This window comes from Hermetia illucens, chromosome 3 (genome assembly GCF_905115235.1).
Source record: "Hermetia illucens chromosome 3, iHerIll2.2.curated.20191125, whole genome shotgun sequence".
In the NCBI taxonomy this organism is placed as follows: Eukaryota; Metazoa; Arthropoda; class Insecta; order Diptera; family Stratiomyidae; genus Hermetia; species Hermetia illucens.
Genome location: NC_051851.1, coordinates 158,983,328 through 159,010,454, shown reverse-complemented (window position 1 = coordinate 159,010,454; position 27,127 = coordinate 158,983,328). Strand labels below are relative to the sequence as shown.

The following is a 27,127-nucleotide window of genomic DNA, read 5'->3' as shown; positions in this document are numbered from 1 at the left end:
CGATCAAACGGACGTAGATAAAGAAAACGTAAAACGCCCATGAATTAACTTCTGCTTAATAATGGACACATAAAGTAGCTGAGAGGAAGGGTATGATTCCTAGAATAACCGGAGTTCCTTTTAGAAGATCTGCAAACAGAATTTTAAACAAGTCCTGGAATTGAAATTCTTAATATAAATAAGACCCCGTAGAGAATACCCTCTCCGAGTCGATGTTATTGATGAAGAGGATAGAATGTTAGCTTTATCTTAATTCATTATAGAGCACTTATCCATGAAAGATAAGTAATCCCAGAGTGGAGAAGTGGGAGGTGATATCAGATCCATCTCAGATCACAGCTGGATACTTTTTAGTCTGAATCTGACTGTTGAAGTTTCTCAACCTTTAAGAGATTCCAATGGGATCTACTGAAGGAAATGTGGGCAGCTTATTAAAACCACACACACCGGTGCTGATAATATCTGCACAACAGACAAACTAGAGTCAAAGGTCGCTGCTCTGGAGATGGAATTCGAAATCGCTTTTGGAGTCGTGTGCCCGACAAAATTTAGCAACAAGACTTTAGTAGCGTGAAGGAATGAAGATCTATCCAATATCAGAAAGCTGCTCAAGAAGGTCTTCAATATCCGCTACAGGCATAAATACTGACAGTCATACAAAGACTGCATGGCGGGTGATAACTCGGCCATCAGAGCTGCCAGGAAGCGGACGGATGTGGCTATGAGTCCGTGAAAGACATTCGGCGATCTTCTTTCGGACTGACGACCTTAGAACGTCTCCTATACATCTACTTAAGGATAATCATGGATAGGTCACTCTCGCCCTACTCCAAATCACAGCACCCCCACTTTATGTATCCAAGTATCTGATCCTGAATCTTAAGTTAAATTAGAAACAAAACGCAGAACTGAGAATTAAGAAAGACTGTGTGGCCTTCTTCGCCTGTAGAAGAACCTTCGTGAAGAAATGGACATGTGGTCGTTCCCATTCTAACGTACGATGACCAACGCTGATCGACAAAAATACAATAAGACCATGCTTATCTTGCTTTGCCGTTCTGGTTCACAGATATCCTTTTCTTTTGACCTTCATATTATATATACATAGTAAAACCACCCTAGGCGAAGCACCACGTCAATTGTGGGCATTCCTAATGGGCTACGCTACACACAAGCAGAGTTCCAAAAGGAAAAAGGAATTTCAAACCAGGGTAGTGTGGAGTACGAGCGTGGTTTTGCGAGCTTACGATACAGTATTCTTTGCCGACAGATCAAAGATGGTCTGCGAAGTCGGAGCGGGAGTATTCTCAGATACACATCATATGATCAGGTCGTACGGTCTTTCGGGATACCCCAGTGTATACCAAGCGATACTGAATCGCTATAGTATGACCTGAGCAACATAGTCATTCTGATCGACAGCCAAGCCACCATCGAGGCTTCGTACTTATTGGCGACATCCTTCAGGCTGGTGGGGTAGTGAAGAGACGCGCAGAGCACACTGGCCGACAAGTTTAAGATCAATTTCCTTTGGGTTTCCGATCATAGGAACCTTTAGGGTCATGAACAGGGCTCCGCTCGGAACTGCGAAAGGTATGATTTACCCATTGGTAGCCGTTGACTCTAGATGACGAAGACTCACCATTTGTGCTAAATCAAAGATCTCGCCCTTTTACAATAAAACCCCAATCATGAGAGCTCTTCGGGCAGTCAAGCTTAACTGCGTACATGATTCTGACGGTTTGAAGGGGCACTGGTTTATATGAGATTATCCCGCCAGACTCGATAAACGACACAATTCACATTGTCGAAGTTGCGGAGAGGTAGATAAGACGTTCGGGGACACTAGGACACTAGGGCACTAGGTAAATACCTCTTTGAGGTCCCCTAAAGAGATTTCTGGCTGTAGGATAGGGGAGCTGCTATCTTTCATGAATACCAACTGCTGGGTCTGGATATCTGAACCAGTTTGATTCTCTCTCTCTCCCTTTACACGGTAGTCACGGTCTTTGGAGTTTGTGGTATCAAACCGACAAACCATAGCGCCCACCATACCTGCCTACCTACCAACATAGAATGCAAAAATGGACCTTAATACTTTGGAAGGGTAAACGGCAATAGGCTTGCCGACAGAAAGTGAGAATTATGCGGAGAATCGTATCCTCCGCCCGGGAAATCACTCCCTCTCTCGACAAGTCTGGTCTTTATACTTTGTAATGATATTCGCTCATTGTTTGCTGTCAAATTTAATATTGAGGGTCTTTCGTTTGACATTAATTTGGGGTAAGGAATTTGTTATGCGTTTATATAGATTTAAAGAGCCACAAGATGAAAAATGACCAGGCCTCCTCAATCCGATTTGAGAGCTAAGTGACAGTTTAATAGTGAGCGCTACTAGGAGCTTTGACGGTAGTTTATCTAGAGCTTTAAATTGTATTACATCCTTACTTACTTATCTAGATTTTAGCACTGTATTTTCCAACGAATCCAGAGAATGGTAGGTAGGTAGGTATCAGTGGCCGCTCCGAGGAGCCCAATTAGCGCTTTGGTACGCCATTTTGATACCACAAACGCCTAAGACCGTGACTGTTGTTATAGGAACAGGGAAGCAGAGTCCAGCCGGCTCGGATCTTCAGAGCCAGCCCATAGCATTCACAAAGGAAAGCAGCTCCCCGACCTTGCAGCTAGAAATCTCACTGAGGTCCCCAAAGAATGGTTTACCCAGTGTCCGCAGCCTGACTCGAGCCAGAGCTGGGTAATCGCAAAGAAAGTGCATGAGGGTTTCCCTTCCTTCTCCGCAGCTTCGGCAATGCGAGTTGTAGGGTAAGCCGAGCCTAGCGACATGGTCCCCTATGGGCCAGTGTCCCGAGCAGACCGCCGTAATCTTGAATGCATTTGCACGCGTCTGGCACAGGAGCTCTCGTGATCGGGCTATATTATAAGCGGGCCAAATTCTCCTTGACTTGGCACAGCTTGTAAGTCTTCGCCATCTCAGGCCCGCGGCTGCTAGGTAGGGTAGTGCGAGTAGACTCGGCCCCCGACAGCCGCCAGCAGAACACCGACTGTATTCGCCGAGGGACTGCCAAGAGCAGAGCCTTGCCTGGCCAATCCGTCAGCCCGCTCATTCCCCTCTGTGTTCCTATGCCCGGGAACCCAGAGGAGAGTGACCTTGAGCGTGCCGCCCAGATGGTTGAGCGCGTCTCTGCACTGCCCCACCAGCTGGGAAGATGTCGTCGTTGAGTACAAGGCTTTGATGGCCGCTTGGCTGTCGGTCAGAATGGCTATGTTACGCTTGGGGCTCGAATCACGCTCCAGCCATCGACAGACTTCCAATATCGCCTGTACTTCCGCCTGGAATACACTGGTGAAACCTGGGAGACCATACGACTTGGATACACCGTGTGTATTCGAGAAAACCCTCGCGCCGACTCCATAGGCCATCTTTGATCCGTCCGTAAAGAATACCGTGTCATAGTCTTGCAACATGCCGCCGGTCTTCCACTTTGCCCTGGTTGGAAGGTCCACAGCAAAGTTTCTCGTGAAGCTCGGCTTGCGTGTGACATAGTCCGTGGGGGATGCCCAGATTTCTCGAGGTATTTCATCTAGGATGTTGCTCTGGCCGTAGGACTTCGCTGCCCAGCATCTGCACGCTGCAACATATTTGATGTGGAGGTCTAGGGGGAGGAGATGCAGGAGTACATTGAGAGCATCTGCCGGGCAGGACTGCAGAGCCTCCGTAGCATCTGCACACGCATCCGGAGAAGACATACTAAATATTCCACGGAAAAATTATACAAGCTCATTTGGACTAACTTTGGAAAGCCCAACACAAATTTTCTGATCAATTGGATTTCTCGGAGGCAAAATATTAGACACATTGCAATTTTCTAATCTCAGATCTGCTCATTCTCCTCCCACCCGACTAATTCTCACCGGCTCTATCTGTAGAATCAAAGAACGTGCTTCAAATTAACATCGACTAAAAGACCTTCCAACTTACCAAACTTTGAAAAGAAATAAAACCGCAAGTATCTTTTTATATACATTTTCGTCGCAGTGAAAATCTACATTCGCGCCATAGGTATTTCCATTCCCATATAAAACGTGAAATGAGAAAAAAATATTTTATGATGTAAATTTTCGGTGTGTAAGTAAAAAGACGACAACGATGTGGTGGGAGAACCCAGCGCTCCCCATATTTCCCATCTATCTGCAGGTATTACGCTTAGAGTATGACTGTAAAGACTATAAAGTCCCGAAAGATAAAATGAGAGTTAAATCATAAAAGTCCCTCAGGTGACTTTAAATTTTATGCATGCTCTCATGATAAGTACATTTAACACTAAACTCCCTGAATTTCGGGGAAGATGTTAAATGTGAAAGTACGACAAGAACATAGCAAAGAGGGTCGAGGATGCGGAGAGGTCGGGTCGCGTTTAGCTTAAAAGCACCAGCAGCCAGGTGAAAGGTGTCTAGGGATTGTGTAGGAATAGATTATTACACTTCTGAAGACAAATTTCTTTAGAGCAAGAATTAGCGGTTACCCTTTTTCACCTTGTCGGTCGTTTTAAGATTATGAGAGAAGTTACTGAACGTTTTCTCTGGCATGCCTTGTCCTTGCCCAGCCATTGCCGAATGTAGCACAGTGTCGTCGTCGTAACTAAGTTGGAAAACTTTGGCAAGGACACAACTAACACGGTATAGGGACAACTGGGATTCTTTCAGCTCTGCAGCGAAGCAGAGACAGTCTTCTATGAATAAATGAAATGCCAGATGAAATGAGCAAGTTTCTTGGAGAATATATATATTTCTACTGCTCCCGTTGTGAGCTTAATCAGGAACATCTTTGCGAAATCTTAAAACCGCCCTCATATCCCCCTCCCCCAGCTGCACCAACTTTGGTAGGCAAAGTATACAAACTTTCCGGGCTAAATAGTTGTAACAATGAAATTACATAGAGAGCATTAAATTAGATTATAAAACTTGAATAATGAAAAGTTTTAAAACCATTTTCTTACCATAAACTCCTTTCTCCTGTCCCGGTCTCCCCATTTTCCCTCCCAGACACAGTCCGTCTATTTCCGACTCGAATCCCTGACTTTTCAAGTACTTGAATGGGAAAGAAAAGAACCCTTTGCTGAAATGGAGCCCGACTAATGTTACGCCAGGGAATTGAGGATATCTGGGCCAGTATCTTCTTGCTCTGTGCCATTTTGTTTTCTTTTCAAAGAAAGTTTCAACGACCGGACTGATGCCGAATGCAAGTGAGAGGGAAGATTTCAGTTCAGCTCCTTCAGCTGGCATTATACAGCCTTATTTTCTCGCAGGACCAAGAAAGTTATTTGGATGATTCAGTAAGTTAAAAGGTCGTAAAAAGCAATTAAAACTTCAAACTTTATAAATGTTACTTTGTAGGTGTATCTTGTAACAAACTAACGCATCAACTGAGGGAATATAGGGTTTAATTATTATTGCCTTGGTTTCGGCCCCGCTTCCAGTGACTGTATCTCTATTTCTCAGTACAGTTCGTTTCAGCATAATAGATATGTTCAGTGTCACACTTTCTACAAAACGTGGAAACATAATTGAATGCATACAATGGAGGAGTCCCAACCCACCTACTTAAAATTTACCAGGCGATGCCTATCATTCTTTAAAATCTAATAAACCCAGTCTCGTCAACTAAATAAACACATTGTCGTTGCTTGCGTACGATGTTTCTAGTGTTTTTTTCCAGCTTTGTTTTTTCCGTCTTTGGTGATTTGTATTAAGTCATGTTGTAGACGGTTTAGATACAACAATGTTGGATCAGATTGATAATGTATGCCTGACGTTACAGTCATATAGGCTTTTATTGTATTTATATAGTTGCGAGCATTACATGTGAGCGCAATTACCTCTCTAAACTACGGTGACAAATGTAATGAAGCAAAACCCAACAACAAAGAAACATCAACACAATATCATGCAAACAAAGTAATGAAATCAACATGAAAAGAGCTTGGTGAAAGCATCAAACTCCCATCAAAGCTATAGCAGTTGATATGGAAGGAAATCACAAATCATGAGAGCTAAGAATTGCTTCTTGGCTACTTTATCTTTTATGCTGACATTCTATTTTTGCGTTAGTTAACTATTATAGTTTTTGAATTTTAGTCAAGTTTCTAATGACTTTCTTCATTTTTGTATTGCATGTCCTTTGGATCTGTTCTTGCGTGTGGTTGTGTTGGTCCTGCTTATCCAATAACTGCTATTAGGTCATCATGGAGCTATTCAAGTTAATCTTATGACATATTCCGACTACACAAAGAACCATAAAGTAGGCTTCTGTCGCAAATATAATATATTCGATATGGTGGGGCCACATAACTCTTGTCCAAATAGTTGCATCTCCTAGTTAAGTAGTGTGAAATTTTGACGCACAACCACCCAACCAAATTGAAATTACACCGTGATATCATATTGAAGAGATATAGGCGATGTATAGTTACCATTTACCCCTTAGTGGGGTATAGTGTGTCAACTACTATTTCGCGGCTACCTGAAATGCGATTCAGCTAACCTCATGACTTTCCGAGACGCTCGCACTCGTCCTCTACTGGCAAGTGCCCTTGGGACGACCGATCGTCGGCCATGTTGGGAGAGTGGATTCCACTGCATGGTGTAGCCAGCAATGCAATTGCCGCTTCTCCTTAATATGTGACCTATCCACTGCTGCTTTTGCATTCCGATCACAGTGTGTACGAGTGCCAAATTTATGCGCCGACCAAGCTCCCTTCGTTTGAAATTGTATCAGGCCAGCGTACTCCGATGATACGACACAAGCAGGTGTTGACGAAGGCTTGAAACTTTTGAGTAACAGTGGAATTTACTTGCCATTGCAGATCCACAGATCAGTCTGAATTTGTTCTTGGTGTTGTAGACAGGCCAGCGAAAGCGGATCTAGTGCTGTTAAAGCGTCGGGCAATAACCAGTTTGGTGTCATCGTCAGCAGAAACCACGATTCATAGATATACAAATTGATCGACGTTTTCGATGCTCTGTCTATTATTGGGAGTACAAATGAATTCAGTCTGTTTTCAAGGTTTTGTGTAAAATAAAACCTTATTAAAAACGGTTTACTGTCTGTCTGTCTTTTTTTATGGATGGAGGTTGAAATCTTACAAAGACACTGCCGCGCCAGGTTGCAGCAGCGTGTGGGATTCTCACCCACTAAAACCACCCCCACATTCTCCTTTTTCCTTCTCCGCGGAACCGCCGCAAAGCATTACTTCGCAAGGTGGACTGCGCTTTAAGCGACCAAGCCTCCGTTCTTCGCGTCCTCCTTACGCGCTCCGCTTTTCCAAGTTCCTTTTATATACTTTTGACTTCACCGTACACCAGTTTTCCTCCGACTTCAACATTTCCCCGGCGATGTTCTGCGGGCTTACATTGATTTTCAGGCAGTCTTCCAGACTCCTCTTCTCTGAGAAAATTCGTGGACAGTGGAACATAACATGCTCCGGGTCCTCAGGCATCAGCCTGAATTGATGCAAATACTTCCTGTAACCACCATGTCCTGACAGGAATTGAGTCAGATAAAGTAATGAAATCAACATGAAAAGAGCTTGGTGAAAGCATCAAACCCATAGCAGTTGATATGGATGGAAATGACAAATCATGGAGCTAAGAATTGTTTCTTGATTTCGAATCTTTTGTGCTGAGACTTTCAACCTTTCCTTCCTTCCTTCCTTTCTTCATTCTTTTATTGTATGTTCTTTGCTGGTTCTGCGAATCCAATGCTTGCTGTTAAGTCATCACCAAGATCTTATGACATATTCCGGTCACATAGAGATACATAAAGTAGGCTTCTGTCGTAAATGTATTCAATATGGTGGCACTCCATAACTCTTGTCCAAATAGTTACATTCCCTCGTTCGGTATATCTCAAAGGACTGAAACTTTTCTGTGGATAGTTGCCAAGTCTCAAATCAGGCGCGTCCTTCACACGGATAAGTGTTCCTTTATTCGTGTAAAGGGATCACTCGCCGGATGTGTTCTGGGCCTGCACATGCAGGATAGTGTGGATCCGCATCAAAGAAGACCCAGAACTCACCAATGTTAATCGCATTGGACTATACCAGAAAGGAGACCTTATGTTGGAGAAATGCAAAGATATAACCGCAGACATATTGTCAGTCAACTCAGTAAGTCCTTAGGCCATGAAGCCGAAGATCCCTATAGTATGCAAGGATATAGATGATGACACCACAAAGGCAGAGATTCATGAGATCTTGGAAACAGAATTCGCCTTATTGGACTTCAGAAGCCAGCGTTAAAAACGTAAACCGTGGGACACAAACGCACAAACTGCTAGCAGCAGAGAGACTAAGAATAGGCTAGGTTATGTAGACTTTAGATACCTAGCCTTTGGTAAAATCGCGATGCAGGAGATGCGGAGCAGATGGACCCATCACTAAGGACTATGGAGCGGACCCAAAGCGCCCACTGTGCAAAGCGTAGGAGGCTCTAGACCTTCAGGCCAACCGGAATACAGGAGAGCTTTCAATGCATATCGGAGATGCCTTCAAGGAAATAACGGAGCACCCGGAGGAACGCTTCATCAGAGCAGAGGGGAAAGGAGTTCACATATACAGTTCCTATGTTCCACCCGCTGCTATGTACTTGACGAGTATAAGCTAATGCTGAGCGCCCTGGTTTTGGATGCAAGAGGACTTAGGTCGCTAATTATAGCAAGTGATTTTAGTTGCGGCGGTCAAAGGCTAGTATAGGTACCAGGGCGAAACGTGGATTGGTACCCACGAAGGAGCATAAAACCTGGGAAACGCCTGCTGAACCAACACCAACAGCTCTACTACCAAACCCTATCTCTACCTCCACATGGTGATCGCTGGGAGTTCTTTCTTTATGAAAGGCTGCAGACACAGAAGGATGAAGGTGAGTCTCCCGCGTCTAAAAACGGGACAAAATGTACCAACTGGTCCTCCAGGATGGGGGTTGGGTAGGACTGACAACCCTACACGGAAAACCGATGTTACGAAGCCACGGAAGGAGTCTCGGCAACGACAACGGATTAACGATTTGCGCATTTTCTAATGGAACGTGCGCTCCCTGTAGCTAGCCGATACCATATAAGGCGCAAGATATGCAGATTCTCACTCGGTGTGTAGGAGGACACAATCACAATAATAATACAAATAATCTCTCAATGTCATCATCTGGGCATTGGGAAAAGTAATATTAGATATTCTTCACCACCTTGCCGTTGTGGGATAGACTATAGTATCTATAAGGTTCAATTAGAAACTATGGACTTCTACTCTTCAAGTAGTAAGAGGTTAGAGACACCGAACCATAAATTCGAGTATGGGCGGCCTGTTTGTTGTGTTCTTTTCTAAATCTTCAAAAAAAAACAAAGAGGAAGGTGTGGCAGAAGAAAGCTAATCTAAAAAAGGGAGAGAACTAAAGGCTGAATCTTATCTATCAGGACCTTTTCTTATGCCTTTAGGAGAACCAGCCTTTTCCAGGTTGGCGGTTGGGTAGGGCTGATAACCATACATGGAAAACCACTTGTTACGAAGCCACAACAGGAGCCTCAGACTCAATGGATAGGATAACACAACGACAAACCCGGCAATGAAAATGGAATAACCATTTGCGCATTTTCTCATGGAATGTGCGCTCACTGTACAAAGATGGAGCTGCCAAGCAGCTAGCCGATACCCTGTCCCAATATAGGGCTAATGTAATAGTAAATATTATACCGGCCATCCAGTAAACCATGTGCTCGGAGTAGGTTCCTTAGTCAGCCAAAAAATGAAACCTGCTGTTATCGGCTATGAAAATATAAGCAAAAGGCTATGCACTCTGCGTTTGCAAGGCAAGTTTAGAAAGATAACCCTCATAAACGTTCATGCCCCTACAGAGGAGACTGCAGAGTCGAGAAAGGATACCTTCTACGAGGCAGTTGACCGGACCCTCGAAGCCTGTCCCAAGTATGACATCAACAGCCAAGTAGGGACGGAGCCTGTATTCAGGCGATACGTCGATTCCCATGGCTTACATAGGGATACCAATGATAACGGACTGCCGATTATTCAGTTAGCAGTATCGCACGAAATGGTAGTTGGGAATACCTGGTTTGCGCGGAAAGCGGTTCACAAACATACATGGGCCTCTCCATACGGGACCACTTTCAACCATACTGGCCACGTGCTGATTGAACGCCGCCACCTCTCAGCCTTGATAGATGTTAGAACATATAGGGGGGCCATTATAGACTCGGACCACTATCTCGTTGGCATAGTGTTCCGGGCTCGAATTACGACACCACCTACAATCTCCTCTGACAATCAGGTGAGAGTGAATACCGAAGCCATTCACAACACAGCTCTCCGCACCACCTATAAGGGCGAAATGGATGCCGTAATAACCGCCGCAATAGAGATCCTGGAGATGAAACATCAACAAATGAGCTTCACAATCACCTGAAGAACGCTATCATTGATACGGCCACAAAGATACTTGGCCCCAGCCGCAAGGAAAGTCGGAACGGTTGGTTTGACTATGAATGTAAGCTAGCAACGGAACGGAAGAATGCTGCATATCAAGTAATGTTGCACTCTCAAAGGAAGCGGGCACGCGCGGAGAATATCACGAACTTCGTCGAGCGGAGAAGCGACTTCATAGATGGAAAAAGGAAACCTGGGAGAACCAACAGGCCTGTGAACACGGAGAGTACAGGGAGCAACTGCAACAGGCACGGAAATTTTACCAATAAGTCAGCAGGATGAAGCCTTATACACCTCGATGCTCATCCTGCCGAGACAAAGAGGGAAATCTGATTTCCGACAGAATGGGCATAATGGAGCGATGGATTGAGTAGTTTGATGAGCTACTGAACAACCAGAACATCGGCGAGTTGGAGGTCCCGCCAACTGAAGACGACGGACAAATACTGCCACCACCAAGTATAGAAGAAACAGCCCGTGCAATTCATCGGCTAAAAAATCATAAGTCGCCAAGAGCCGATGCAATTACAGCCGAATTGGTTAAATATGGAGGCGACCAATTACACCAAGTGGTTCATCAACTTGTGCTCAAGGTGTGGGACAGCGAATCAATGCCTGATAACTGGCAAAGAGGCATTACCTGTCTCATACATAAAAAGGGAGATATCACACAGTGCAGCAATTAAAGAGGTATCACGTTGCTGAGTACCATCTACAAGATATTCTCCGCTATCTTGCTAGGCCGGATTGCCCCATGCGAGCAGAACATCATTGGCCCATACCAAAGAGGCTTCACTCCAGGCAAATCAGCAACAGATCAGATTTGCTCTCTGCGGCAAGCGATGGAAAAACTGTTGGAATATGAATACCTCTTGCACCATCTTTTCATCGACTTTAAAGCCGCCTATGATAGCATAGCCAGGGTAAAACTGTACACCGCCATGAGAGAATTCGGAATCCCGACGAAACTGATAAGACTGACCCTGACCAATGTGCGAGGCCAGATAAAAGCAGCAGGATCACTCACAAGACCATTCGACATCAACAACGGTCTAAGACAAGGGGATGCGTCCTCTTTAACCTGGCCCTCGAGAAAGTGATCCGTGATGGTGAGGTAAATGCTCTTTAAGTCCACCCAACTGGTTTATGCTGACGATATCGACATCATGGGAAGAACGACCCAAGACGTATAAACTGCCTTCATTCAGATCGAGCAGGCGGCAGTTGAGGCGAGATCTTGGGCTGCACATCAATGAAGGCAAGACAAAGTATATGGTGGCAACGTCAGCACCGAAAACCAACCAATCAATAACATCGAACCGGGGGGACTACAACTTTGAGACCGTTGATAATTTCTCCTATCTAGGGTCGAGAGAAGGATCCTCCGAAGAATCTTTGGCCTCCGACAGGAGGATGGACGATTCCGTAGCCTACATAACGACGAAATCTATGAGCGATACCATGACCGTCAGGTTGTGGATAAAATTCGACTGAATAGGTTACGGTGAAGTCACTTAATCCGTAGGGATGAGGACGATCTAGCGCGAAAAGTCTATAAAGGCAATATCTATGGTAGAAAAAGAAGACGAGGCAGACCCTGCCTGAGATGGAACAATGGCGTAGGTCAGGACGCCAGACAGCTTTTAGGGATATCGAATTGGTGGACCTCGGCGCAAAACCGGGATGTCTGGAGTTAAGGCAGGCCTAGACCGGATACCGGTTGTTGCGACATTGATAATGATGATGACCGACTCTGTAAATAATGAATTGAATATTTCGAAAGACGTGGACTTTCCACTGGAGTCAATCAACTCGCTCACGTAGTATCTGATTAGGATTTTCATCGTCTCACGGATTGATTAATCTCACATAGAATTTATTCAGAAATTACCCATAAATATGAAAGATACCTTATTAAAATAAAATGGTGAATCTTTCAACAATTTCAATAATAAAAATTACAGAGAATCACTTACCTCTTAACGCTTTCATATGAGCAACCGCCATACGTAATATTGTCAATTTATCAGGTTTTCTAGCTAATGCACTGCATGTAGGTACCATATCGGATAATTCAGTTATGTAGGCAGTCATCTTATTCCGTCGTCTTCTTTCGATTTCACAATGATTTTCTCGACTGAAATTAAACAGAAATAGATACAGATGAATATTTAAAATTTAATCAATTTCACGACTTATGGTTTAGGGTTTCAGATACTTTGATATAAACATTGTGAAATAAACCAGTTTCTAATTAAGAATTATGAAATCAGTACAGGAACATGGTTGAATTTTCATTTCAATAGATTTTTTGGTTTCTAGGGAAAAGCGAAAAGCAATTTCCACAAGTTCACAACATGCAGAAACATTTCCATAATTGAAATATCATTTAATTACATCTAAACAATAATTTCTAATTTTCTCTGATATTAGGATCAGGCAACATACGTTAAAACTATCCTCCTGAGAGACAATTCCTCCTACACAAACGTCTATATAGGTATGCCGACTACAGCCGGAAACCCAACCCCTAAAGATACGACGTTTGTGTTTTTGGTACTTATCCCTTTCCATAATTTAATTAAAACTCAATTACACAGTTGTTTATCTGGCAAGTTTGGCCCAAAAAGTTTTTATTTTTCCAATTAGTCGATGGTTGTTTCTATTCCTCTGTGTATGAGGACTATTGGCTGAAAAGATAGCATTGCTGTAGCTGATCTCATGGAAAGGAGGATTTCATCATCATAGAACAAGGGAGAACGTCTGATTCAGTAGAGACATTACTGATGCCAATGAGTCCCAGCTGGAAATTCGGTCAGTCCTGAAAATAAGGATACGTGTTGTGACAAAACATTTTTGGTCCGTTGAGCTGGATATGATCCAATACTTCTCTCGTATTGTATTTGGTTGTTGCTTCTGAAATGGCCGATTTGGCAATGAAGTGAAGTAAGTTGCGACTTTGCTGTATCAAATCACCACCAGTTGGCGCTGTTGATGCCGCATGATGAAGTATAAATACTCCTACATTTAATCAAGGAGTCATTTCAGTTTTGACTATCGTTGTGATAATAGTGAATAAAAAGGGAAAAAGGATGGAAAAGAGCCAAGAACGTATACTTTTCTTGTATGACTTCAAACTCGGTCATAGAGCAGCAGAGGCGACCAGGAACATTGACAGCACATTTGGAGCTGATACGGTAAGCGAACGGACCACACGGCGGTGGTTTTAAAAATTACGGTCAGGCAACGTAAACCTTCAAAGTGAGCACCGTGGACATCCAGGACCATCGATTGACAACGACAAGCTGCGTTTGCTAGTCGATTCCGACACACGTCAGTCTGTGAGAGACATTGCAGAGAAACTGGGCGTACACTTTTCGACAGTTTCCCGGTACTTGCAACAATTTGGAAAGGTGAAAAAACTCAAAAAGTAGGTTTCGTATGCCCTCAAGGAGCAAAACATGGCGCTTCGAATGAAAATTTGCAGTTCTTTACTCTCCTGCAACAGAAGCGATCCCTTTTTGCACAGAATAATGACATGTGATGAAAGTCCTGGGGGTTTAACGTGAATACCGAGGCGTGTAGGCATAATCCCACGGTCCTCTTCGAACACGGATTGATTTTGTGACCACAATCAGAGCCCAGCCATGACTAGCACAGCGCTACTGGTTTATACTGAGGGCAGGCTCAGCATTCATACCAATGGATGCGAGGCCTATCTAACACCTCTGCCGAGAGTTGTAGAATGGAACTCCACGCTTGAGCTCCGAGGAGCTCTGCCCGCGATGTAGGCATAACCACAACCACCATGAAACTCCCACTAGGGGGCCAACCGCAAATAACCGGATGGATGACTGCTCACGGTTTCAACCTTGCGCTGGAAAAAACCGAAGTAGTCATACTGACCAGAAGAAGAATCCCGACCCTGCGTCCCATATCGATCGGCGAGTTGACTATAGAGTCAAAACCAGCGATTAAATATCTTGGTTTAATGCTCGACTCGAAGATGAGCTTCTTCGAGCAAATCAAAGCAGCAGCGGACAGGGCTGCAGCTGGAGTCGGCTAATAGCGAATATCGGGGGCCCTATATCAACTAGGAGACGTCTCCTCATGGGAGCAACGAAGTCCTTTCTTCTCTATGGTGCGGAGGTATGGGCTGATGCCCTTGACAAGGAGGTGCATCGTAAACGCCTTGCTCAAGTGCAGAGGCGGGGAGTTTTGCGAGTGGCGTCTGCTTATCGCACCGTCTCCGAACACGCTGTGATGGTGATTGCGGGAGTGATCTCCGTTGCCCTCCTTGCCTTGCGGAAAGCTATCTATCGCCGTAAGGGCGAAAACTTAAGAGAAGTGGTTGCCAGTGAAGAACGTCAACGCACCCTTAGCGAGTGGCTACTTTCTTGGCAAAATGAGCCAAGGGGCAAGTGGACTGCACGGCTCATCGACAAATTAGACCCACGGTTGAACAGAAAACAGATTGGTGAGATTGATTACTTCCTTACCCAACTTCTAAGTGGGCATGGAGGTGTTCAGTCTTACCTGCACAGGATTGGGAAGGCGCGATCTCCTGATTGTGTGTTCTGCAATGAAGTGGCGGATGACGCTGAACACACCTTTTTCTCTTGCGAGAGGTGGAACGGCCTCCGCCAGCAGCTTTATGCAGACGCAGAGGAGCTCTCTCCAGACAATATTGTCAGAGAGATGCTCAAGAGCGCTGGCAGCTGGAATCGTATTGCGCATTATGTTCGGGCTCTTCTTATTACGAAGAAGATTTAACTCGACCGGTGGAGGGATCGGACGGTAAGGGGTTCTCTGAACTAACAACAACTCCCTTCCTCCCCTCCCCTCCCGTTGGTGAAAGGAATTCCCTGGCTTGAAGGCTCCCAAAGCCGGCAGAGCGGGAAGGCTAGCCCGAAGTAATGTGTCAAACGGTTCCAGGCTAGTTCTCTGATGATAGGGAGTTTTTTAGTTGGTAGTCCGTCAGCGTGCTGTTGCGGGAGTCTAACACTTTGTGCGTAAACGCATTCACCTACCCTACTCCAAAAAAAAAAAACGCAAATAACCGGGCCGAGAACATATCCTCCAGGAATTCTCTTGGAGCATATGCTCTCAGAGGGCCATCCCGATTCCCATGGTACCAGATAATCTCCGTGAGGCTTCGTGGCAGAGCCACCTCAGATGAGTCCCTTGCAGACTCGGGTCTGATCGCCCTCCTCGAGTGCGTGGGGACGGAAGTGACATTTGATGAAAAGTGGATATAATACGACAACGTCGCCGATCAACACAATGGCTAGATGCTGATGAGTCACCCAAGCATATGCCGAAATCGAGCCTCTTTCGAAGAAGGTGATGGTGTCTGTTTGGTGGTCTACAGCTGGAGTTATCCACTATTCTTTTATGACACCTGGAGAAACGATAAATGCAAAGAAATACTGTGCCCAATTGAAGGAAATGCACCAAAAATTGAGTATTCAACGGCCGAGATTAGTCCTTCATGACAATACCCGACCTCATGTATCCAGAACAACGGCTCAAAAGTTGAACGAATTGCAGGATGAGACTCTGGCTCATCCAGCAGATTCACCGGACATTTTGCCAACCGACTACCACTTTTTTAAGTATTTGGATAATTTTTTGGCGGAACAACAATTTAGGAATGAAGAGGCCATCAAAATTGCCTTCGACGAATTTATCAACACCCGTAAATTGGACTTCTACGAAACTACAACAACTTAATACTAAGCACCAACTGCGCTCCTCCAAGCAGCGTTAGGTGGTGATGATATTTAATTACCAAATTAGCCCTCTTGGCAGTATAATGGGATGCCTTTTGTTCTCGCAAACCGAACTCTGTTGTATCCTTCCCCTGACCCTGAGCAAATGCTCTGAATCTACAAATGGATTTAATCTTATCAGCGGGCTGGATTTTGGAAGCGGTTTCTTGTTTCCTCGGGAAACGCACACATACCTTTTCAGTTTCCCGCAATTCATCTGTACTTAAGAACGTGTTCTCGCCTATTCTAACCCACCGCCTGCACCAAGAAATTACTCTGACGAGTTTGGTGAGAGACGAAAACCTCGCCGTGACATCGAGTCCTCGATCAATGTTTGTACTCACCAAGCACGACTTGTCATTATGGATTTTCTTGCTGGCAATGGCTATCAGCGAATGGAGAACTGCGTTATGAAATCGCTTCACGCATTAACGCAACCTGGATGAAGTGATGTTCCACAACTGGTGTTCTTTGTGACCGACGTATCAACGAACGTCTCCAATCTAAAATTTACCGCAATGTCGTCCGTCCTGTCACCCTCTATGGTTCTGAGTGTTGGCCGACTATAAAAGACAACGAACAACGTCTTGCGGTAATGGAGGCGAAGATGTTACGTTGGACTAGTGGCGTCACACGTTTTGATCACATTCGAATTGAGGATATCAGCAATCGTTATGGGGTTGCACCGATCGTGGAAAAGTTGCGAGAGAGGCGTCTTCGATGGTATGGTCACGGAATCCGTGCTAACGAGAATTCACTTGCCAAAATTGGTCTGAACATCGAAGTCAATTGTAAACGACCGAAAGCCCGGCCGAAACAACGGTGGCTTGATACGGTGGATGGGGATTTAAAAGCATCGATATTGCACCCAGATCAGGCAATCGATAGAGCCGAATGGCGAAACCGATCACGATGAGCCCACCCCGTTTTTGAACGGCTGAAGAAAAAGAAGAAGAGTGGCTTTGTCTCTCGTACTGAGTTCGTCGTCAATGAACTCATCCCAGCCTGTTTTGTTGACGCATAACTGTTGCATTATCATTTTTCCTATGATGACGCATGGGTGTAGCCAACCGATGGGGTCAAACAGTTTCGAAATTTCTGACAGCAGTTGTCGCTTCTTCATTTTTCCTTCGAGTTCTGGGTTCAAATTTACTTTGAAGGTGAATGCGTCCTTAACCGGATGCCATCATAGACCTAGATATCTAGAGGCAATTGGACTTCCCGGTCATTTTCTGGAATCTTCTCAATTGCTTATTCGCCGTTCGTGACCCATTTTCCCAATTTGAAACCTCCTTTGCTGAGTACCGTTATAAGGTCCTGTTGCAGCTGACAATCTTCTTCGATGGTGGCACCACCGGACGGAATATCGTCAACATAAAAGTCTTCTTCCAACACTTGACATGCTTTAGGAGAATTCAAACGTTCGTCATTCGCTAGCTGTTGCAGGGGGCACTGGCTGTTTCATAAGTGACAGTCGCCAATTTGTAATGCTTCAGTGTTTCCGACGCAAGATTTCTCCATAAAATGCGTTGAAAATCTTGATCCTTTTCGTGAATACCGATTTATCGATACATCTTCTCGATGTCTGCGGCAATGACATACTTGAACGTTCGCCATTTCATTAGAACGTGGATAATGTTCTTCTGCAACGTGGGTCCAACCAGCAAGAGATCGTTGAGCGATATGCCGGTGGGGGTCGTTTGTGATGCGTTAAACACCACTCTAAGCTTTGTTGTTGTGCTCTCTACCTTGCAGGCTGCATGATGTGGCAAGTAATAGTTGCGCATCGAATGGATTTCCTTCTGGGGAACATCTGTCATATGACCCAACCTGAGGTACTCCTTCATGAATGCCACGTATTGTTGCCGTAACTCGGCATTCGCAGCTAATCGCTTTTCTAGTTGTGAAAAACGAATGTACGCAATTTTCCGGGAATCACGTAGCTCGTCGGCTGGTTGAGCTTCCTCTTTGAATAGGAGTCGCACAACATATGTTCCCATTGAATCCCGTTTAGTTGTGTTCGTATACCAAGTAGCAGCGGCTTGCTATTCTTGAGTCCAGAGTGCTTTTGGCGGTTGCTCCTCAATCTCCCAGAATTTCCTCAGTAGCTGCTCCGTGCTTTCTTCGGTGCTAACCATGGATATTATGCCTGCGCCTGTGTCTATCGCATGTGTTGGCCCAAGCAGTAACCATCCAATTCTGGTGTTATTGGCGCATGGAGATCCTTTCTTAAATCCATGTAGTAGTAACGAATGGTACACATCTGCACCTAGTAGCACGTCGATGTTGTCAGGGGTGTCGTAAGCAGGATCAGCCAGATCTTCTAAGTTCAGTCCATTGAGTAACTGAGCCTTAATCTCCACAGCAGGGAAGACATTGATGATCCTCGGTATGATGGGAGTGGATATATTGAGGTTCAGATCACCTTTCCTTGCTTTGATGGACAAGGAAACTCGACCTCTCGTTTGTATTGACGATTTAGCAGCCAAACCATGCGCTATGCCGTTTGACATTAAGCAATTGCGCAGCTGCCTCTGTTATAAAGCTTCTTTGGGACCCGGAATCAATCAATACGTACTTGAATTCTTGCTATAGTCAGCAGAATGGTTGACTCGGCGTCCTTTTTGGCTATCAACGCGTTTGTATCGGGAACAAACGGCTTCGCCTCGACCGAAAATCCTGATGCCTTTTATCGGTATGTAGCAGCGTATGGTGTTTCCTAGAGCAAAGCCGACAATGACTTTAGGATGAGCATTTATTTATGTTATGCCCCTTCTTAAGACAGTTGTAACATAAACTTCTTTTCCATACGGTGTCCCTTCGTTGCTGGAGGGTTGAGGACTTGAACTTGCTGCATTGGTGTATCTGGTGATTTGACACATGTCGCATTCGGTAGCGTCGTTGGCCACGAGCGCTTCAATCCTTTTGTTCTTCTTCGGAGAATCAAGAGCTTCCAAAGTTCTGAAGGGACCAGTCAAAAAATCCATAAATACTGACGGCTTTGAAATGTCAGGTGACGCCCCTTGCGATGTCTCCCATAGACGTTTCGACTCGTGATCTAGTGTTCAACGTTCACGATGCCTTCCATATTAGCTAAAAACTTGGGAGGTTGAGTCCATGGTCAGCTTGATAGTTGCATCTTCTTCTTCCTTTGCTATGAGCATGCTATAAAATTTACGCAGGTAATTCCAAGCGATCGCCCTTTTGTTTTCAAAGCGTTTTCACTTTTCACGCTTTTTAGAAGTTATCATGGCTGACCTCCAGATGTTGCACTACCCTGGCAGCTTCCCCTTGTAGATGAGTTTTTAGGTACTGCATCTTCTCTACAGAAGAGAGTCCTTCGTTGTTATCCACCATAGACTTGAAAAGGTCGTTGAAAGTCCTCCATTGACTAGAGTCCCCGTTGAACTTAGAAATAGCAATTCGCTCCAGCCGTATCCGCCCTAAGCCAGCGGATAGTTACTCATCCTTCCCTGCGACGTTCGTAGCCTTGAATTTGTTGATCCCTGTCTGGAAGCAGGTGAGAAGGACAGACAGACAGATTTTAAGGATATTGAATTGGTGGACCTCGGCGCAAAACCAGGATGTCTGGCTAAATGAACTGGAAGTTGTGGTTAATTGAAAACTGGAAGAACTTACGGATTCAAATTGAATTTGCTATCAATAAAATGGAAGATATATCAAAAGGTCCTTTGATGTGCTGCACAACGCATAGAAAACCAACAAAATAATACCGAATTTCGTCCTTATCCCGAGCAGGACATTTATTTCCTTCTGGGAACTAATGTAAGTATAAAGCTCGGAGAAGAACGGGAATAAATGCTAAAAGTTAAAGTCATTATTAATCAAGGACTAAGAGAAAGTTGCGTAGACATATAGCATACCTATTGAAATTATAGATACGTACCGAAGTACAAGATAAGATGGGCGAATAATAACGACAAATGTTTGTCTTAATGCCAGACTAGTGGAAGCAGTAGCAGCGGTAACAGCAGTGACATGACCGAGGGAATTCTCTCCTTTCAATATCATCCTAACTCTCCCCAATTGTTGTATAGATACGGGAGCAATATTCAGCCATTGTGTGTTGCGTTGTGCGGTAGAATTCGACTTTCCTTTCTTCTTAATGAAACGGAAGGAGAGCAAATCGAATGTAATGGAAGTTTAATTGCTAAGAATAACATAATACTATATGTAGCTGTGGAATAGAAATGAGAATTATCTGGCGCAGTTGGAAGGGGAGGTGTCTTTTGAGTCGAGAAGACGGAAAACATATCTTGCAGGCATACGAACGTTTTTGTAGTAGGTACGTGTAATTAGTAATTTTGTAGGTAAATTTATTGGTTTACATTATCGCGGAGAAAGTTTCTTGGAATACATGAAGGTGGTTGTTATTAATATCGGAATGTAGTGAATTATCTTAGAGAGTTCAAGAAGGCAGATACAAGAGTTCCTAAATAAAACGACGTGAGCCTGATAATAGCACTTTTCTGAAAAATATATACTTCAGGATGTGATCACTGCAAAATCAATTCAGTACGGTCCATTTTCGGGCGGCCTGGTCTAATTATGTTTTAGTTTAAAGTTGCGTAATTCGGCAAGTCCTCACACGACCTGCTCGCGGTGACCGCTGGAAACTGTCTTCGGAGGGGCCAAGAATGTGGGATAAACCCAGGAGAAAGTCCCGAGGGCTACGGGGGAGCTTAGACACCTACACTTACGGGCTAGTCAAAGTGGACACTCTTGCCGGATTACTCGTGGGACCAAGACATGCACTCAATCAACAAAAAACAGAGTAAACCGACGAGAGAAGAAGAGGCGCATCGTCGGAGGACGAGTTGCTGGTATCTAGCCAGGAGGTAATAGGCTTCGATAGCACAATCGTTGCCAGCTGTAGTAACGCTGTGCTAAAACCAACCGCAGCAACCTCCCGGAGCGAAGCGACAAACGGACTAGTGGTTCCCAGCCTGGACCGACAAGAACGTCGATCACCGGAAACCGGCTAAGAAACGAAGATCCACTGAGTTTTTCTCAAAAGTTAGTACCGCAGGTCCATGCATATTCTCAGCAAGATTGCTAAGAATAAGGAGACGAGCGAGATGAAAAGGATATCGCTAGACACCAGGCAATTGTTGAGGAATGGCCTGGCAAACGAGCGGAAGGCGAAGCGGACTGCTCTCAAAATTTCGAATGTTGTTAACGCCACATCGACCGACTGGGTGCCCTCAGGAAGACGTCGCAGCCAGAGCCAGACTTCAACAGATCGTCGTCGATCTTGCTCCCACCCAATTTCCTCATTTCGCGAAGCAATTGGCTGGGAGTTCGATCGCCCAACGTCAAACCTGCAGCAAGTGATCCAGCTTAGATGACTCACTTAATGACAGGTACTTGATCAACTCTGTTTTCAATACGGTGTAGGAGGCCGATTTTACAATGTCGGCCACCAGGAGGATGGACTCCTCATCCAGGCCCACAATGGCGTAATTAAACTTGGTCGCGTCCATTGTGATCCCGGACATCTGGAATTGCGCCTCCAGATGGACGAACCACAGCTCCGGATTCCGTCGCCAAAAGGGAGAGACGCGCATAGCGAGGGCGGTCACTTGAGGGTGCGATGGGCCTGTCGCGTCTTTATTGTCAATCGACATAACAAAAACTAAGTTAACGACGCGAGTGTTGTCGAAGACACGGGTGTACCGAATTCTAAAGGGCCCTACTCTGGCTACGGCAGACCGCACCCACAAATGCCCGTACGATAGAAAAAGAAACACCACCGACGTACATAGAAGCGGACGCCTGATGCGCAGACCAAAACAAAAACTCGCCAAAAGAGCGGAAACCAACGATGAATTTTTACAAAGCATATCGATGCCGTCTCTTGCGGCGGTTTTATGATGATTATTAAAGTAGGTTTTTAAAAAAAAAAAAAATGTTAACAATTCAAACAAGTTCCTTTTATTCCTCGGGCGATTTTGGGGATTGACGAAGAGAAACCATTTGCCAACATCGTCAACAGCAGCCCAACTAAATTTCCAATCGACACCACTGATTGCTGCGGATGAGATGGGGCTGTTTTTGCATCTGTGACCGCGAATGATGCTGTGGTGGCTGCTGAGATGAAGTCAGTTGTGACCTTATTTGAGTTTGAGGCCGCGGTTGCCAAATAATCGCTCCTTGTCTAGGTTGCTACTGCGAATGTTGAAAGGTGGTCGCGCTCGTTGGACTACTGATGCGCCGGCTCTCCGAGTGGGTCTGGATACGTGGTAAATGATAGGTTCGCTGCCTCGAGTCAGAATTTCAACAACAGTGGCGGAGTCTTCTGGCAGTGCGAACAGCCGAAACTTTCAATTTTCGCATTCGCCACTTCTTGAGCGGCCTCGCTCACTGCAAACGAACTGCTCTCAGTCACACAAACAATGGGATCCGAGAATTTTGTTTTCCTTCATGGACAAATTCTTGCACAGGAACTAACGTGGAGTTTTTTTTCCTGGATCAACCCAGAGAATGTCAACATGATCCAACTAGGAGTCACAAAACATTCCACTCCGAAGATCGAATTCTCGGCAATGGTTTTTTTTTTAATTTTTAGATCCATTACTCAAACTTTTTTTTCGGGGTCACCACTTTAGTCTTGGTACGACTTAATTGTAAGATTCTTCTAGATATTAGATATGAATATCACTAGCAACTGCTTTCGATTCGGAGCCTTGACATTTTGAAATAAATGTAGAAATCACAGCTTAAATAATTTTATTGACGCCTGAGAGAAGACTGATTGCTCGCATCTGGTTGCCGAAGATCCGTATAGATAAGGACAACTCGTCCAATTCCTGCGCCTTCAAAACCCCAATATTCCCATGGATAACTGGCTAATTATCACGGAAGAGGAACCCCAGACAAACAGCCAACCTTTGCAGGAGGCACTTGCAAAGGTAGGCTATAAAGTGTAGATCGCAATCAGGAAGGCAAAAGTGAAAGTGTTCCGCTCTGCAAAACCGGACGACGATTTGGATTCAATTGACGCCGCCAACGAGCTCCGCCGGGGACTGACGAACTCCCCACGCAAGCAGATCATGTTAAGGGTGACGTAGATAAAATTGCAGCTCTCAAAGAGCATTTCGACTAATCTTGTCTTTCTCCTCGGAAAAGATATCCACAACGCACTGGTATAGGACCCTTGGGTCAGAGGCGACCGAACCATCAAAGCGCTCCAAAGCAAATATTATAATTTATTCCATAGCACAGGAGAAGCTGATCAGGACAGACCTAGAGCATGTATCCCCGCGAGGAAGAGTCTACACGCGTTTCTGTGTCCGAACCTGAGTTTCAGCGACCTAGTCGTGGTCAAATTGGAGCACGTGGGGGAAAAGAACGTCTATATATCCCCGGCTTACATGGTTAACGATCGATCAGCTCCGCCAGGAGAACTGCAACATTTGGCGAACACCATAGCAACAAAAAAAGCCAACTTGTTGATAAGCTCCGACGCTAATGCAAGGCATACGCTTTGGGGCAGTTCGGAAACCAACGAGAGGTAAGCCATTCTTTGATTTTATTATAAATACAAATCTATCGGTGTGTAACACGGGCAGTACACCAACCTTCCATTTCCATTTTTTCAGCTCGGAGAACTGTGATGGTTGGGAGGAAGTTTTTGATACCACCCTACCTACCGGCAATGGGATTCTTAGGATGGAGAACTGGAGAGTTGCTGACCAGAGGTCGTCCTCAGATCATAGTTGAATACTCTTCAGTATAAATCCCTCTGTAGAGGTCTTCAAACCCATCAGAGATCCCAGGAGGATCTACTGGAGGAAGTTCGGTCAAGTCATCAAGAACTAACTCTCCGTTGTGCAAATTGCCAAGATTAGCACGACAGATAAACTGGAGTCAAAGGTCGAGCTCTGGAAAAAGTGATCGATACCGCCTTCAAAGTCTTGTGCCCTGCTAAAAACATCAAGAAGACATTGCCACCGTGGTGGAATGAAGATCTACTCAATCCCAGGAAGCTGACCAGGGAAATTTTCAACATCTGCTAGAGGCATAAATATTTGGCAGGCATATAAGGACTGCTTGAAGACGTACAAGTCGGCCATCAAGACCGATCAAGAGAGTTTTCTAGCTGGAGGATGGGAAAACTGCTTTTTTTGTGAATTCTACGGGTTGGCACTGAAGATCTGAGCCGGCTGGACTTTCCCACCCTGCTCTCATAACAGCAGTCACGGTCTTAGCGGTTTGTGGCATCAACATTGGGCACGACAGCGTTAATTGGGCTCCTCGGAGCGGTCACTAATACCTAATATTAGCTTCTTTTTAAAATCCTCACCGAAAACTATTTAATCTTAAAACCTACAAGAACCCCTAAATTTTATACAATAACTAAATAAAAAATAAATAAAACGCAAATGATAACTGATTCTTAAATATTTTAGCGTTGCAATGCTATGTATAGTTTTATGTTAGTGCACAGTTAGATGCATTTTGCCTAAGCGAGTTGGCCAAGCAATATAGAAATATTTATTTGTACATGGTTGTCAAACTGTCGAATACGAAAAGTTCATCACACTTTTCACATACATAAACAGCAACGTGGGTTTTTACTGTTGCATTTCGAGTGTTGATCGAACAACTGTTCGAAAAAAGGACAGTTGGTTTATTGTTTTTGGCGATCGATTGATCGCACGAATGAGTTGATTTGTGCCAGACGTCTTACAAAGATACGGTGAGGAAATCGAAGGGAGAAGCCGGAGGCAATTTATTGGTAAACAAGGTGATAATCCACGGGAGGAGTCTACTAAATATGCAGGGGAAAAACCCTGTTATTGCTGGTATTTAGTTGAACGGATCACCTATGCTAGCATGAGATAGATCCCGTTTTATTTGCGGGGAGGTAGATATTGAGAATGGGAATAACGATCAGTTTCGAGGACTACTGTACCTGCTCTATCGAATAACGATCACGGTTATAGAGAATAGAGGAGTTGAGGAAACTGATTCGTATAGAGGAAATATTCCTCGCCGATCTCAATGTGCAGACACTTGATAACTAAAGGATTAATGTGTGTCTGGCACCTTTCTAGGAATCTCACCGCGTATTTTGCCATAAAAGCGTCGATTCGTGACTAGTTTCCACTTGGTAAAGTGTTGGCAAAGCTCACCCGCATACTATGTCGTTCATGGAGATGTAAATTATGAAGTCATCGGCATATTGTAGAATGCTGATAGAATTCTAATTAAGAGCGAACTTGGGAATGTCCGCTGTCTGGAGCGGGAAGGGGGTTCCGAGAAGAACGGTTCCTTGTGGGATTCCAACAGGACTGGTATTGAATCAGGACAACTGTTGTTGAACTTACACTTTGGATTGCTGATCACCTAGGAAACTAAAGATTGACTTGTAGAAATACCAGTGAAAGTTAAGGATGTTACTGAGTTTATAGACTAGTCTGTATTGCCATAAAGAGTCGAAAGCTCTCCTTATATCAAGGATCTCTTGCTGTTAACCCTGAGAAAGATATCGGTTTTGAGAATTAACAGAGCGTGTTCAACCGAATGACCTGTTGAGTTGGTGAACGGGAAACCTGGGATGGTATGTATTGTTCCTATCATAGTGTACATCGATGATTAGTTCGAAGGTCTGTTCGAAGATTTTAGCGGAGATAATGAGGCTTGTAGCTATCATGGAGGAGGGGATTTTCATTTTTTTAAGGTTTTGTGTGAAACAAAACCTTGTTAAAATCGAGTCGATGTCTGTCTGTCACACCCGATTTATTCGGAAACGGCTAGACTGATTGTCACGAAAGCTGGTGAGAGCGTGTGATCTGTTGTTCCCTTTACAAACAGCAAGTGACACCATTTTGTGTTAAGTTTAAGGGGGGCTCTCCATACATGTGAATGGAAGGTGCACATTTTTTTTTCATAATATGTGGCCATGTGGGGTATTAAATGCAATGGCTCAATTAGTACTTTTCGAAACTGGTTCCATATTTGATATCGGGTGAAATGTAGGGGAGTGGGGGATCAAAATATGACCCCCAAAAAGTGTAACTGGTCTCGTTCTCAGAATCTATCCAACCGAAAAATCTGAAAAAAATTACAGTGGTGCATCTCTACGAAATCTAGGTCTCAAAATACATTCGGTTCCGATATCTGCATAAATAAAGTTAATAGTATATTTTCACATCTTAGAAATTTACTCGGAAACCCCCTTATGTCCACTCCACAAATACAAAATTCGGTATGGGGATAAGGGATAACAAAATGCACAATTTGGTCAAGTTGGTAAACAAGGGGATGGGCTGGCACCTCTACTGTTCAATCTGATACTGGAGCAGATTATACGTCAGTAAACAGTAAATGAAGTTGGTCTACGAATTCCTGGTCCTGCCGATTTTAAAAATCAGATGCATACACAGGAAAGCAAAGTTTCGAATATACAAAACGATAATAAGACTTGCGCCGATTTACGGGATGTGAAATGTAGACCCTAACAGAAACTTCCGACAAACTGGTCAGCAGAAAGACGAAGACCGGTAGGAAAGCGCATCACTGCTCGAATTTCAAAAGCTGCAGAGCATTTCATTTTTTTCAAACTCAATCGACATTTTGTTTTAACTGAGCTCAATGGACATTGCGATCGTTTTGGGCTTAGTGCTTCCTGTTTTCTTCTTAGTGGAGTATAAGTGATAAGCTTACAGCAGCGAGACAAATACAAGACGACACCCATGACGACTGGAATTTGAACCCCCTCAACCATCGCGCCGTTGGGGGTTTGACAAAGTTAATTGGTGAAATAGAGCCAGAGAGTGTGGTTGCAAAAAGTGGGTTTCTGAAACAGACCGAATTGGC

The 27,127-nt window shown here is 44.5% G+C and overlaps 1 protein-coding gene across 6 annotated transcripts in view; it reads right to left on the bottom strand.

The window, feature by feature from the left end:
* LOC119651183 (aryl hydrocarbon receptor nuclear translocator homolog) overlaps nucleotides 1-27,127 on the bottom strand; it is a 209,787-nt gene that overhangs the window by 34,146 nt on the left and 148,514 nt on the right. For all 6 annotated transcript variants that reach the window (XM_038054617.1, XM_038054620.1, XM_038054616.1 and 3 more), the window contains one exon: nucleotides 12,488-12,648. In XM_038054617.1, the coding sequence (XP_037910545.1) occupies nucleotides 12,488-12,648 (161 nt within the window). The remainder of the gene's footprint in view (nucleotides 1-12,487; nucleotides 12,649-27,127) is intronic.